The sequence below is a fragment of the Narcine bancroftii genome, chromosome 2, assembly GCF_036971445.1.
Source record: "Narcine bancroftii isolate sNarBan1 chromosome 2, sNarBan1.hap1, whole genome shotgun sequence".
NCBI classification, from domain to species: Eukaryota; Metazoa; Chordata; class Chondrichthyes; order Torpediniformes; family Narcinidae; genus Narcine; species Narcine bancroftii.
This window is the reverse complement of record NC_091470.1, coordinates 324,267,513-324,283,231: the sequence shown is the minus strand read 5'-3', so window position 1 is coordinate 324,283,231 and position 15,719 is coordinate 324,267,513. Positions and strand designations below refer to the sequence as shown.

Genomic DNA, 15,719 nt, shown 5'->3' with positions numbered 1-15,719 from the left:
CAAAGGTGAAGGCCCATCACCAACGTTTTGGGCTTGAGCCCTTCATCAAGTTATAGGGGAACATGAGAGATGTCCGAACAAAAAGGGGGGAGGGGGGAGAACACCATAGGGTGGGAGGCGTCTAGGCTAGGTGGAGAGAGAAAGAAAATAGGAACTGTAATAACTAGTTAAGGGGCGGGGGGTGGCAAATTGATTAGTGCAATAGAGTGAACTCAATGTTCATGCCCTGGGGTTGGAGAGTGCCAGATGAAAAATGAGGTGATGTTCCTCCAATCTGCAGATGGTCAGGGTGAAAGGCCATGGACAGTAATGTGAGCTTGAGAGTGTGACTCAGAATTTAAATGGTTGGCTACAGGGAGGTCACTTTTGTTCTGGATGGAGAGGAGGTGCTGGGCAAAGCAATCTCCTAATCAGCGACCAGTCTCTCTGATGTAGAGAACAGAGGGTGCACCTGATGCAGTGAGTTAGTTCTTTGGAGGTACAGGTGAAATGTTGCTTCACCTGAAAGGCCTGTTTAGGACCTCAGACCGTGGTAAGGGAGGAGGTGTGGGTACAGGTATTACACCTCCTACGATCACAGTGAAAAGTGCGGTGGGGGGTGATGGGTGGGGAGGGAAGAGTGGACAAGGGAGCAGGGGAGTCACAGAGGGAGCAGTCTCTATGGAAGGCTGAGAGGGGTGGAGAAGGAAAGATGTATCTGGTGGTGGGGTCCTGTAGTAAGTGCCGTAAATTCCAGCGGGTATTGTGTTTGATGCGGAGGCTGGTAGGTGAGGATGAGGGGGATTCTGTTTTTATTGTTTCTAGGGGCTTGGGGATGCTAGGACAGATGAGTGGAGAATGGAGGAGATGCGGGTGAGTGGCGAGTTAATAGTGGTGGTGGAAGAGAAGCCACGATTGTGGCAGACATTTCAGAGGCTCTGGACTGGAAGACTGCATCTTGGGAGCAGATGTGACGGAGAAATTAAGAGAAGGGGATGGAGTCCTTGCTGGGGACAGGGTGTGAGGATGAGTAATCCAGGTAGTTGTAGGTGTTAGAGGATTTGTAATAGATGTCAGTGGAGAGACTGTCTCCTGAGATGGAGACAGAGAGATCCAGAAAAGGGAGAGAGTCTTTGGAGATGGTCCAGGTGAGTTTGAGGTCCAGGTGGAAATTGGACACAAAATTGATGAGCTCATTTGCGGGTGCATGAAGCCACCCTGATGTAGTCGTCAATATACTGGAAGAAGAGTTTGTGGGGGGGGGTGGTGGTCTTGCTTGTGTAGGTTTAGAGCATGTTTTGCTCCACAAACAGACAGGCATAGCTGGGACCCATGTGAGTGCCCATAGCTACTCCTTTAATCTGGAGGTATTGGAATGAGTTAAAGGAAAAATTTCTAAGGGTGAGGACAAGTTCTTCCATGTGGAGAAGAGCAGTGGTGGAAGGTGACTGGTCAGGTCTGAGGTTCAGGGAAAAGTGAAGTGCTTTGAGGCCTTCTGTGTGGAGAATGGTGGTGAAAAGGGATTGGACATCCATCATGAATATGAAGCGGTCCAGTTCAGGGAATCTGAAGTGTTGGAGGAGGTGGAAGGTGTGTGAGGTGTGGCAGATGTAGGTGGAGAGGGATTGAAGTCGGGAAGAAAAAATGGAGTCAAGGTAGGATGAAATTAGTTCCATGGGGCAAGAGCAAGCAGAAACGTGTCTTCTCTCCTTTTTCTGTATCTCTCTGTCTCCATCTCAGGAACCAATCTATTTACTGACATTTACTACAAACATACCAATTCCCACCCTTGTGTAAGGATGCCATCTCTTTTTCCTACTCTTTTGCCTCTGCACTCACAATGCTTTCCATTCCAGGAGATCTGAAATGTCTTCCTTTTTAAAGGTGTACTTTTCCTCTATGGTCAATAAAGCCATCTTCTGCATTTCATCTGTCTTATACTTTCCCTGTTATCTCTCTCCCTCCAAACAGAACAAGAATAGGATTGCCTTGGTTCTTGCCTTTCATCCTACCAGCCTCTACATTAGGCACATCATCTGCCGTCATTTCCATCAGCTTAAACTAAGCATCATCACCAACCATGTTTGCTTCTTTGTCTTCTGTTGGGATTGATCCCTCCATAATGCTCTTCCCTCCCTATCCACCTCTCAGAGATTCTGATACTTTCCCCTGCAGCCATAGGAGAGGCAAAACTTGCTCTTGCATCACTTCTCTCACCACCATCCATGAACCCAAACAAGCCTTCCAGGTGAAGCATAGAGTTATGTGCACCTCCTCCAAACTAGATGTATGGATTTGGTGTTCCTTATGTAGTGCCTATACAGGTGAAATCAAGCACAGTCTTGGGGCCATTCGTATAGTGCCTGTGCTCTGCCCCAAGCTCCTGGTTGCATGCCATTCCCATAAGGATCTCAATTTTTGATCTCCACACCAGATTGATGCCCATAGTCAAATAGAGGAATGGCATCTCAAATTCCACCTGGGCATTCTACAGCCCAATGCTATTAACATTGAGTTTTCCAATTTCTTCCAAGCTACTTCTGTTATTCCCCCAACCCTCACCCATGCTCATCCTCTCTGGTTCAATTCTTTTGTACCTATATTTCTCTGGATTTTATATTTGGGTCTTATCTTTTTATTTAGGTTGCATTCAAAAGTGTACATCTTAAAGTTTTTCTTTCTGAATTGTTTAATATCTTTCAGTTACGAGCTTTATCACATGTTTTGAAAGTGCCAGTGGAGGTTATACAAGCGGACTCTACTCCAATCATAATAGGTGAAGAATATCGAAAGAAGCCAATCATTCTAGTGTGAGTGGAAACTTTTTAATTGGAGATTTCAGATACAAAATATACTTAATTCTATAAAGCTTTATCAAACTGGAAATAAATGGTTACTGGGATCAGATATTCTGTTTAAATTTGTATTTTATTTACAACATGGTAGAAGCCAATACCGACAATTGGGCAAACCCATGCTGCCCAATTGCACTCATTTAGCTTGCATATGTTTTGGAACATGGGAGGAAACCGGAGCACCCAGGAAAAGCCAACACAGGTCACGGGGAGAGTGTACATACTCCTTACAGACAATAGATTTGAACTTGGGTCACTGGCACCGTAATAGCATCATGCTAACTGCCACCCAGTGCTCATGAGCACTGGGAAATGAGGGGACCTTTTCTTGAGTTTATCACAGATTGATAGCTACTTCTGTAGGGCTGAATGGCTTTCTTTTCTCTCTTGATGGTGGAGAGAAAATTTGTATACGCTAATAGGACTTGATTATTAGTAAAAGTAATAGTTTCCAGACTGTAGCTGGCATAGTCCAGCTGGGATAAGGATGAAACTTTAATTTAACTTCAAAAGAGACTTTTTTAATGAAGGCTGGTATATGGATCACAAGACTATTTCAAATTCAAATTTTATTTTAAATTATTTTAAATATTGGCCACTCCCAGTAAACTTTGTCTTTTCATTTTAAATTTGACTCCAAAGTTTATTAGGCTGCAGATGACACAAATCAATATCACGCGAAGGCATACTTCATATATGTGGTAGCAACGAAAATTGAAAGAAGTATGTATTTTGGGTCATTTTCAGATTTTGTTTGGTAGACTGTAAGGATTGTTCTATGATTATCCTTCCATTATTAGTTTCAGCCGAACAGCCATGTATATTTTAAAGCCCAAGTATCTCTTGACATTTCACAGCCATATACATTTTAAAGCCCAAGTCTCTCTTGACATTTCACAGCCATATAGATTTTAAAGCCCAAGTCTCTCTTGACATTTCACAGCCATATACATTTTAAAACCCAAGTCTCTCTTGACATTTCACAGCCATGTATATTTTAAAGCCCAAGTCTCTCTTGACATTTCACAGCCATATAGATTTTAAAGCCCAAGTCTCTCTTGACATTTCACAGCCATATACATTTTAAAGCCCAAGTCTCTCTTGACATTTCACAGCCATATACATTTTAAAGCCCAAGTCTCTCTTGGCATTTCACAGACATATACATTTTAAGCCCAAGTCTTTCTTGACATTTCACAGCCATATATACATTTTAAAGCCCAAGTCTCTCTTGACATTTCACAGCCATATAGATTTTAAAGCCCAAGTCTCTCTTGACATTTCACAGCCATATACATTTTAAAACCCAAGTCTCTCTTGACATTTCACAGCCATGTATATTTTAAAGCCCAAGTCTCTCTTGACATTTCACAGCCATATAGATTTTAAAGCCCAAGTCTCTCTTGACATTTCACAGCCATATACATTTTAAAGCCCAAGTCTCTCTTGACATTTCACAGCCATATACATTTTAAAGCCCAAGTCTCTCTTGGCATTTCACAGACATATACATTTTAAGCCCAAGTCTTTCTTGACATTTCACAGCCATATATACATTTTAAAGCCCAAGTCCCTCTCGACATTTCACAGCCATATACATTTTAAAGCCCAAGTCTCTCTCGACATTTCAGCCATATATATTTTAAAGCCCAAGTCTCTCTTGACATTTCACAACCATGTATATTTTAAAGCCCAAGTCTCTCTTGACATTTCACAACCATGTATATTTTAAAGCCCAAGTCTCTCTTGACATTTCACAACCATGTATATTTTAAAGCCCAAGTCTCTCTTGACATTTCACAGCCATAGATTTTAAAGCCCAAGTCTCTCTTGACATTTCACAGCCATATACATTTTAAAGCCCAAGTCTCTCTTGACATTTCACAGCCATATAGATTTTAAAGCCCAAGTCTCTCTTGACATTTCACAGCCATATAGATTTTAAAGCCCAAGTCTCTCTTGACATTTCACAGTCATGTATATTTTAAAGCCCAAGTCTCTCTTGACATTTCACAGCCATATAGATTTTAAAGCCCAAGTCTCTCTTGACATTTCACAGCCATATACATTTTAAAGCCCAAGTCTCTCTTGGCATTTCACAGACATATACATTTTAAGCCCAAGTCTTTCTTGACATTTCACAGCCATATATACATTTTAAAGCCCAAGTCCCTCTCGACATTTCACAGCCATATACATTTTAAAGCCCAAGTCTCTCTCGACATTTCAGCCATATATATTTTAAAGCCCGTCTCTCTTGACATTTCACAACCATGTATATTTTAAAGCCCAAGTCTCTCTTGACATTTCACAACCATGTATATTTTAAAGCCCAAGTCTCTCTTGACATTTCACAACCATGTATATTTTAAAGCCCAAGTCTCTCTTGACATTTCACAGCCATAGATTCTAAAGCCCAAGTCTCTCTTGACATTTCACAGCCATATAGATTTTAAAGCCCAAGTCTCTCTTGACATTTCGCAGCCATATACATTTTAAAGCCCATGTCTCTCTCGACATTTCACAGCCATATACATTTTAAAGCCCAAGTCTCTCTTGACCCACTTTCTCTCACTAGTTTCTTGCTATTCTGTACGTCTTGATGTTCTCCCTGCCCTTGATAACTATTTTCAAATGTAAAATGTTACCCACTGGCATTTTAAATTGTTGAAATTTCGAGCAGTTTTATTGATAGGAACTTTGTTGGAGATTTGCTGCTTTGTCAAAGATGATACAAAAAAAATGGATTAGTTATAATGAGCTAGTTCTGTTTATTCTTTCATACACTCTCAAATCTTAAACTTATTTTCCTTCTTGTTTACAGGTATATGAGACATGCATATGGTTTAGGAGAACATTATAACTCTGTAGAACAATTAAATGACCCAGCTACAGAAGATGTAAGATGAATACTATCAATACTTCAATTTTACATAAGGGTTTGATTTTCTCAATGTTGTTCGATGACCTGTGGAGCTGAAAATTGTACCGCACCACAGCTTGTATGGAAACTGAGAAGAAGAATGCGTATCCCACTTGTTTTTCTTGGATGCATCATTTAATTGTGAGACCAATGAAAGCTGAATGGAGATTACATGTGGTGATAGGGATTAAATATTTCAGTGATCCTGCCATTCAGTATGTGCTGTGCATAGCAATATTAAATAAAATTAGTAGTAAAAATATAGCATGTTTTTTGTGCCTTGAATTTTAAATCTGCTAAAATGAAAGTGTTTTTCTGAGAATGGATTTAAAAAAAATACTAAACCCTTTTTACCTCTTCAGCCTCTATATTTCTTTCATCCATGTGCGTAAGAGTCTATTAAATGCCCATAATGTTTCAGCCTCCACCACCACCCCTGAGAAGGCATTCCAGGCACCCACAACTGTATATGTTATAATTTTTTAAAAAAAAGCTTGCCTCTGATGTTGCCCCTAAACTTTCCTCCCTTCTTTGGTTGGCACGGTTGGCTTAACTCTAATGTTCTATTTCTAAACTTCATAATTTGAAGGCAACCTCATTTTAAATGATCACAATTTAGTAGTTCTGTTTAGGTTTAAAACAGAATCTAAAACTTGCCTATTTTAATTTTTCCAAATAGATGGAAGGCAACTCCATGCTTGTTGCTTTTTCTTCACTGCCTCAAAATTAATTGAGTGTTTGTCCAGATGGTTGAGTGTTGAAAGGTTGTTTTCAGTCACAGTTGGAATCAAAGGAGAGAAATTGGGGTCAACACCTCTGATAGACTTTTTATTTCTTCCCTTAACTAAGTCAAGTTATTGTCATCTAATTGCACAAGGTCAACCTGACAAAACAATGTTCTCTGGCCCTTGGTACCAAACATGCAGATTCACATCCAGATATAACAGACAAACAATACGTATGCAGGACACGTATTCATATTGGTTCATGAATATGAGAATCTTGGATGGTTAGTGTGAGCAGTTCCTTTGGTCATTCAGCATTCTCACTGCCCGTGGGGAAAAAGCTATTCCTCAGCCTGATGGTGCTGGCTCAGATACTCCTGTATCACAGCACATGTAAAGCTAATTTTATTGCTCAGCTGTGCTTAGTACAGATTTATAGTTTGAATACCCAAAACTAACTTGAAACTTGTTTATTACTTCTGTCCACCTGTTGCATTTTATTGTTTTTATTAAAGGTTCATAAATAGAATGACTTTGCTGAATACAGTATGTGTTCCTTGGGAAAAATAGTTAACCACTAGAGTTGTATTAAAAAAAAAGCCTATTGGTATGTACTGCTGAAGTTTGTAGGAAGAGAAGCTGAATGTAGTTGGAAACATGATACCTGGATATTTTGGATTTTCCTTTTGCACCTGCTGTTGATTTACTGCAGTCTGCAAAACAAAACAGATGACCTGATGAGGCTAGTGCCTCATAGCTTCACTGAATCCTGACCTCCAATGTTGTCTTTTTGGCATTTGGTTGTTCCTTCTGTTGTTGCCAAGATTTCCACCCACATCCCTAAAATGTTTGGGTGATTGGTTAATTGGCCCATGTAAATGTCCCTAATACATGGGTAGTGGTGGAATCTGGAGCAGAGATGGATGGATGGAGGGAGGGAGGTTGGAAGTTGACTGAAATAGGGGCAGGATATCATGGGATTAGCACAGTCAGTGCTTGATGGTTGGCAGCAATTGTGGACAAAAGCCCCTGTTTCTGTGCTGTCTGATTCTGACTCTAAAACTGATAGGAAGTAGAAATAAAAACTGATTTTTTTTTTCAATGAGCAAGGAAATGTTAGTGAATTTTTAAAAAACTTCAATTCTTTAATTATGTGTTTATTATATAAATTAAACATTGTTACATAGTGGGACTGATGGATATTCAGAGGAATGGACTGTTGACCTGGAGAAATTACTTTGATGCCATCATGGCAGCTGTGGAATTTTAAATTTGTAATTTGACACAAATTGAGTTAATAAACTTGTATTATAATAGCCATAAAATTACTGAAATGTTTTAAAAAAAACTATATGGACCATGTGACCTTCAGGGAATAAAATCTGAAATTTTTTATTTCTTTTGAAACTGCAGGTTGTACCTCTCTTATCCAGCTCACTGTGATCTGGCAACTCCCATGGTCCAGCACATTTAGGTATGCACCATTTGATGTCCATTTTGGCAACATCCAACTGCATATAAGTTGGTGGTTCTATAATTATTCACTTACCGTGAGCAAGTCTGCAGTAATTTTTTTTAAAAAAGCGATTACTAGCTTTAGGAAATTGTATACTGTATACCCAAACTGATCTGACTCCCCCGCTCTCTCCTCACAGCCCTGTATCAATCCCAGCTAATCTCACTGACCCACACTGATCCACTGCCCTGTGTCGGTCTCCACACTGATCCCTACTTTTAAATAAAAAGTTTACAGGTACGCCACAGTATCTCGTATAGCTTTGCTAAGTATATAATTTCGTGTTCGCACAACGTCCACATCGCATAACACCCTATTTCACAGAACATATCATGGACAAACTCCTTACAAGCAGCAAGGGACTCGAACCCCAAGCCTGATCGTTGGCACTGTAAAGGTTGAATCTGCTGCCGTTGGAACAAACTCCTTACAGACGGCGTGGGATGGCGCTGTAAAGGCATTGTACTAGTTGTTGCACTAACCATGCTGCGCCACAATATTTCCTGTTTTAAGCTTTGTTCCACCTTTGATATGTTTACATGGGTGTTCCCTTAGGGGGTCAATTTATGTTTCCGGCATTTTCTGTGGTCAGGTTCCAATGTCACTGGATTAAAGAGGTACAATTTGTATTTGGTTCAGGTGTCATTTAAGGGATAGAAAAATGCCTGCCTGTTTTCTAACTGGGTGTCCTATGAATAAATACTAAAAAACCTCTGAAACCTGCTAGATTTGGCAGTCATGTCTATATTTGCAGTACCTTCATAATATTGTTTCATTGGACTTTGAGATATGAATGGAAGGGTGTGAACAGTTGTGCAGGTTTAACAAAAATAACAATGAAGTATATTTTGTAAAGCTTTTATGGACTTTCAGAAGAAAGAATTGGCAAGTTGAAGAGATGGATTTGAATACTATGTAGTACAGGAATCTAGAAAGGTGGATGACTTAAGATCTTGGGTAGCACTGCTGTATGGAAAAAGAGGAGGTCTAAGGAAGTAGGTAATGTTTTGTATTGTAATTCATAAACTTTGATGTGACTAGTAAATGAAGGGCATAGATATTCTGGGGAAGTAATCAGTTTGTCCTTGCTGCAGAAAGAACATTATTTCAGATGGTCAAAATGAACCATCAGAAATTCTTGTTCTTGGAAATGAATTTCTTCAAAGGCTCAGGCCAAAACATTGGTTATTTATCCTTCCTTCCCGTGGACACTGTAGAAACTGCTGAGTTTCTCCAGCAATTTTGTGTATTTACTACAACCATTGCGTCTGCAGAACTTGTTGTTTCACTTCGTGGAGTTTCTTAAGCTTGGTCTTTAAATATCAAGGCTGGCTGAATCCTTGTATCCTTTTGGATTATTTGTCATGAAAAATGCCTGTCTCAAATTTGAATCTACTGAATTCATACTCCTGAGCACAGAAAATTACAAAGATTCATGAACATCTGAATGGAAATCATATTTTACTCCTAAATGGCTGACCTCCAACCCTAAACCTAATTTGGCACCTTTCAACAGATAAAGTAGTCCATTATTTATAAACTCCATCAATCCCTTTAAGTCTTGTGTTTCAAAGACTTTCTTGTGAACTCCTATGAATTAATTTCACTTAATCCTGGGATATGGGGTAGCTGATCCCTTAGAATAAATGTAGAATGTTTTGTATTACTTCCTCTCATCTAAAGTATGCTTGGGTAAAAGAAAAACTATATATAGGTCTCCAGATGCAGTCTAAATATGAACTTAGTTTTCCAATGAGTTCAAACTTTTTGTGCTATTTCTTTAATAAATATTCGCATACCTAATTTTCTTTAATTTCTAGTTGCATAAATCTAAGACTGAGATAGTTGATTAACAAAATTTACTCATCTTTTAAAATATCACTTAAAATTTTTACCACCAAAGTGTATTTTCTGTTTCCTCTCTTTGCTATTGCCCACTTAGTCTTCTGCATCTTGCACTCTCTGTATAGATACATAACTGCTTAGCCACTGATCCTCATAGTATCCTGCTATTTATTTTTATAACAACTTCAGAATTAACCATTGCATTCTGTTTTGTCTGACTCCAATAATGGAAAATCCAAAATTATAAGCAGAAAATATTAGACTCAGTTTATTGTCCAGGATTAAATCAAATGAATATTTTTTTCCTCACCTTCTCTATGCAAGTATCTCCTTAACCATGAACATAAAAGGAGCTGGAAATCTGAAATAAAAACCAAATGCTGGAAAAAATTCAGCAGGCCAGATAGCATCTGTGAAAGAGTTATTATTTCAGGTCTAAATCCCTTCAGGTTGAATCTTTTTCTCTTCCCACATATGGTGTCTGACCTGGAGGTTTTTGGTTGTTGTTCTAAGAGGTGAAATTTCTTCATCACCAAAAATCAGGTTATGGGTTCTAATACTTACATTCTGTTACAGCTCACTTTTGACCACTGATCAGTTTATTCCTTTTAGTATAGGCATCAGTTTTAGGATAAAACAACTTACCATTTATCTTTGGACAACTCTCCCAGTTGAAAGTAACAACAAGCATCATCATGCTCTATTTTTATTATTCCAACAGAATCCTTGCACGCCAAATGCATTAGAACTGTTTATAAATGCTTTGCGGAAACTGCCAAAATGTTTGGCCTGGAAGTCAGCCTGAAGAAAACTGAGGTCCTCCATCAGCTAGCTCCCCACCATGACTACCAGCCCCCCCACATCTCCATCGGGCACACAAAACTCAAAACGGTCAACCAGTTTACCTATCTCGGCTGCACCATTTCATCAGATGCAAGGATCGACAATGAGATAGACAACAGACTCGCCAAGGCAAATAGCGCCTTTGGAAGACTACACAAAAGAGTCTGGAAAAACAACCAACTGAAAAACCTCACAAAGATAAGCGTATACAGAGCCGTTGTCATACCCACACTCCTGTTCGGCTCCGAATCATGGGTCCTCTACCGGCATCACCTACGGCTCCTAGAACGCTTCCACCAGCGTTGTCTCCGCTCCATCCTCAACATCCATTGGAGCGCTTTCATCCCTAACGTCGAAGTACTCGAGGTGGCAGAGGTCGACAGCATCGAGTCCACGCTGCTGAAGATCCAGCTGCGCTGGATGGGTCACGTCTCCAGAATGGAGGACCATCGCCTTCCCAAGATCGTGTTATATGGCGAGCTCTCCACTGGCCACCGTGACAGGTGCACCAAAGAAAAGGTACAAGGACTGCCTAAAGAAATCTCTTGGTGCCTGCCACATTGACCACCGCCAGTGGGCTGATATCGCCTCAAACCGTGCATCTTGGCGCCTCACAGTTTGGCGGGTAGCAACCTCCTTTGAAGAAGACCGCAGAGCCCACCTCACTGACAAAAGGCAAAGGAGGAAAAACCCAACACCCAACCCCAACCAACCAATTTTCCCCTGCAGCCGCTGCAACCGTGTCTGCCTGTCCCGCATCGGACTTGTCAGCCACAAACGAGCCTGCAGCTGACGTGGACTTTTACCCCCTCCATAAATCTTCATCCGCGAAGCCAAGCCAAAGAAGAAATGAGAAATGGTTTAATAAGAGAGGAGAGGAACCATTGATGAGCCTTTATAAAGATTTTCAGCCTGAAAAGTCCACCATTTTTCTCCCTCTGATGCAGTGTGACCTGCATTACACAAATGTGTGCTGGAGAAACTCAGCAGGACACACAGCATTCATTGGAAGTAAAGGGCAACCAACTTTCTGTGCCTGATCTTTTGCATATGGCATTACAATAGCTTTTTGGCCAAGATCGAGTGCTGTGAGCTGATGAACTGGACCTCTGAGAAGCTGCATGTTCAAGAAAGAAGAAAGAGCAAAGAAGAGGAAGTTTTCTGGAAGGACTGTTGGAGCAAAATAGATCATGTGGTGAAAACTGGTCTGTTATGCTGATTGGGAGACCAATCTAATGCCATTTCCAACAGTAAGCCCCCCTCCACCAGTCTGTTGTGGATGGCTGTGGCAACAAACTTCTGGGGAAGACAAAGGTTCCAGAACACTGTCAAGGTGACAGCAAAGGACATGAGTGAAGGTACCCCATTTTTCCAGAACCTTTTCATGAGGTAAGTCTTGATGGAATGCTGCAAATTTGAAGTGAAAGACGTCTGCAGTCTTCAGAGGACGTTACGGAAAACATTCACTTTGTGACCTTCGTGATCCTGATGGAATGATGGAGGATGCTCCGGGACTTCCAGGAGAAGGGTACATTGGCTCCACTCACGCTATTCAAGGGATGGCCACTCTTCACCCTTCCAAAGCAGAAAGAACAAGTGATAATGGTGAGCATGTTCAACCCACGTGTGTTGGTCCTGGGGTGTTACGTTGTGGAGTCCGGGACCTGTATGGATGTCAAAGATGCATTTGGAATCTGGACCAGCAAATGCCAAGTAAAAGTAAAGCTGAGAAAATGGGCTATCATTCATTACCTCTCCTTCCTCTTTTCTCCCTCTCCTTCCTCTTCTCCCCCCCCCCCCCCCTCTATTTTTGCTATTGGAGGGCACCATGGGTACTTGGTCCATGCTAGATAGTCAAAGGTGTTCAGGAACTGAAACAAACTTGAGCATGTGGTGGCTTAATGTTGCACAGTCATCTGCAAGGGCCAAGGAAAAGTGCTACAACTTGTGTGGGGAAGCGGGCACCTCTACAGAGTCTGCCCAAGATGTGTCACCAACTATAAATTGCCAACATCACCACATGTAGACCAGGAGTTTGGTAGACGCCTTTGTGCCCCCCCCCCCCCCCACCCTAGCTCCTCGAGACTGTGAGCTTGGCAGAATCTGTTGCCACCCATCTTTCCCCCCCTCTCACCCCAAGCTAGCCAGGTGAATGAGGCGCACACCTGGATCTCCCCCCCCCCCACCACCACTGACACCACCAACTTTGCTTGAGGAGTCTCTGCTCTCAGAGGAAGATCACCTTCTGTTCCTGAACTTTAAATCAGTGCTGCAGACCACCAAAGAGGTGGGCATGAGGGCTCAGGTTGATTGATATTGACTGTAAGGATTGCAAGCTGGAGACTTCAATAAACAAGAATGGAGATTCAAACGGCAGGCCTCAACGTGCAGAGTGTCAAATGCACAATGAAATGTGTAAACGCCTTGCAATATCTTACCAAAGTCAAAGCACATGTGAATTTCATACAAGGCTGCCACACTTCAGGAACTATTGGAAGTCTTCATGATGGTGGCCCCATTGGTCTGTCTGGTTGGAGTGGAATGATTGCTGCTGTGGGGAGGCAACTTTGTAATCAGCAAGGGTATGGAGGTAGGTTTGGGACGAATTCTTGCATTGAACCTAATATACCTGCTCCAGCTGATCAATATGTAATCCTCACTCATGAAGTGAGAAGTTGGTTGTCTTCCAGCACCTCCCATTGTGCCTACTCCAGACTTCATGGGAAAGCTATGTTTCCCATCAATTGATTTGGACGATGTTGCAGCTTTCCGTGTAGAACAGTTTAATCCAATTTCGGATTCCCTCCTCCAAGTCCATTTTGAAGAGCACAACCCTCATGTACGTGTGCAATATCTGGTTGAAAGCTGTCTTCTAAGCAGGCCAGTCAGATGTCCATTCCCCTTTCCTTCATGTAGGTCGTGGTTTCTCTGAGCAGTGTGAGGCTGTCAGAGATCTTCCTGCCTGGAACTATGCAGGTTTGGTCTGAATGGAACACCTGCCACAGGACAGACTTAACTCTAAATTTACCGTGCTGAATGTCTAAATTAAAATTGAGACATACAGCATGGTAACAGGCCATTTCGACCTATGACTCTGTGCTACCCAATTTGCACCCCATTAACCTATACTCCTGGTGCATTTTGACTTGATTGACAATGGCTTTGGACAGGATTTTGTATACAACATTTAACAATGATATGTATCTCCAATTCCTAATATCATCCTTCTCCCATTTCTGTTTGAACATGAGGGTGATGATGCCCTTCCTCATGGAGTCTGACATGCTTTTTGCCATGAGCATAATGCTGTACATTTTCAGCATGTTTGGGCCCACCCAGTCCCACAGAGCTTTGTACAACTCAGCCAGTAAGTGATCACTTCTGGGAGTTTTACTTGACCCCAAGGAATGGAGAGGTTCTATTGACTGGTCCAGACTCTCCCGCTTGCTGTTGTGTAAGACCCCTGAAGACGAGGAATTCTGGGAGGCCTTTCTGTCTGTAGCCTTAGTGTTGTACAGATCAATATAAAAGGATCTGTAGATCCTTTGTATGCTCGTTGTGAATATGTGACTGAGCCATCTTCTTCCTTAAGGCTGTTGATTAGAAGAAGTGTGAGCACGTCTCATCTTGCTCCATTGTGCATACTCTAAATCTTGGAGCATTTGGAGGTGAATAGCCCAGCTTCCCAGCTCTTCACCTCTCTGAGTTATTTCCTCACATCCACCCCTCTCGATTGTAGGAGGAGGTGTTGCTGCAGGTCAGTCTAGAGTTGGCTCAGTTCCCTCAGCATCAGTGTTACTGTCTGAATACCTTTGAGGATTAAAAAAAAAACTCTTGAAGTTTTCCTTTGGCTGCTTTCCACCAGTTCACTGGGGAATCAAAAGGTTTCACTCTTCAACCAGTGTACTCCTTTAGTATGGATATGTTCTTATCACAGCAACATGTTAACGGTGGATGCCATCTCACTGGGTCCACCCAAAGCCATGGAACATCTGGACAGTAAAGATGCATTTATCAGGATGCTCTTTATCGATTACAGTTTGGCATTTAATACCATAATCTCCTCAAAACTGATCAGCAAACTGCAAGACCTGGGTCTCACATCCCACTGTGTAACTGGATCATGGATTTCCTCACCTCCAGACCACAATCAGTGAGGATTGGTAAGAACATTTCCACAATCTCCATCAGTACTGGAGCACCACAGGTCTGCATTCTTAGCCCCCTACTCTGCTGACTTTACACTGACCTCTGTGTGGTTTTGTTCGACAATATCACCATCTACAAATTTGCTGATGATACCAGGGTAGTGGGTTGTATAAAGGAAGGGGATGAGATTGAAAACTTGGCCGAATGGTGCACCAACAACAACCTTGCTCACAATGTCACCAAAACTAAAGAGCTGATTGTTGACTTCAGGAAGGAAAAGCCAGAGGTGTACAATCCAGTGATCATTGGGTGATCAGAGGTGGAGAAGGTGAGCGAATTTCAGTTCTTAAAGTCACCATCTTGGAGGACCTTTCCTGGACCAACACACTAATTGCTTTGTGAAGAAAGTACATCAGTGCATCTACTTGCTCAGGAGTTGACAGAGGTTTGGTATGACACCAGAAACACTGGCAAATTTCGACAGATATGTGGTGGAAAGTGTTATGACCGGCTGCATCACGGTCTGATTGCTGGTCATGGAAATCAAGGATCCACATCACCAATCACATGCTCTGTTCTCGCAGCTGCCATCAGGAAAGAGGTATAGGTGCCACAAGACTCGTACCACCAGCTTTAGGAACAGCTGCTACCTATCCACTATCAGACTCCTCTATGACAAACTCAATCAGGGACTAACGCAAGGACTCGTACTTGTGCATTTTATTGATTTTTTAAAAAAAGTCTCTATTGCACAGTTAATTTGTTTACATTCATTATCTGCTTACAGTTCTTTGTTTACATGGATATGCTATGAACAGTTTTTTTTTGCACTACCAATAAGCAGTAATTTCATCTTGCCCTCAGAAAAAAGAATCTCGGATTTA

The 15,719-nt window shown here is 41.5% G+C and overlaps 1 protein-coding gene across 14 annotated transcripts in view; it reads left to right on the top strand.

The window, feature by feature from the left end:
- The window catches only part of LOC138755617 (deubiquitinase OTUD6B-like), a 295,429-nt gene that overhangs the window by 158,539 nt on the left and 121,171 nt on the right, over positions 1 to 15,719 (top strand). For 12 of the 14 annotated variants that reach the window (XR_011352424.1, XR_011352425.1, XR_011352426.1 and 9 more), the window contains 3 exons: positions 2,683 to 2,789; positions 5,659 to 5,734; positions 7,896 to 7,956. Coding sequence is in view for 11 of the 14 variants with exons in the window: in XM_069921931.1 (XP_069778032.1) it covers positions 2,683 to 2,789; positions 5,659 to 5,734; positions 7,896 to 7,925 (213 nt within the window). In the remaining 3 variants the exon portion in view is untranslated. Of the gene's footprint in view, positions 1 to 2,682; positions 2,790 to 5,658; positions 5,735 to 7,895; positions 7,957 to 8,137; positions 8,690 to 10,564; positions 10,732 to 15,719 lie in introns of those variants that run through there. The other 2 variants (XM_069921933.1, XM_069921932.1) reach the window with 2 other exon arrangements.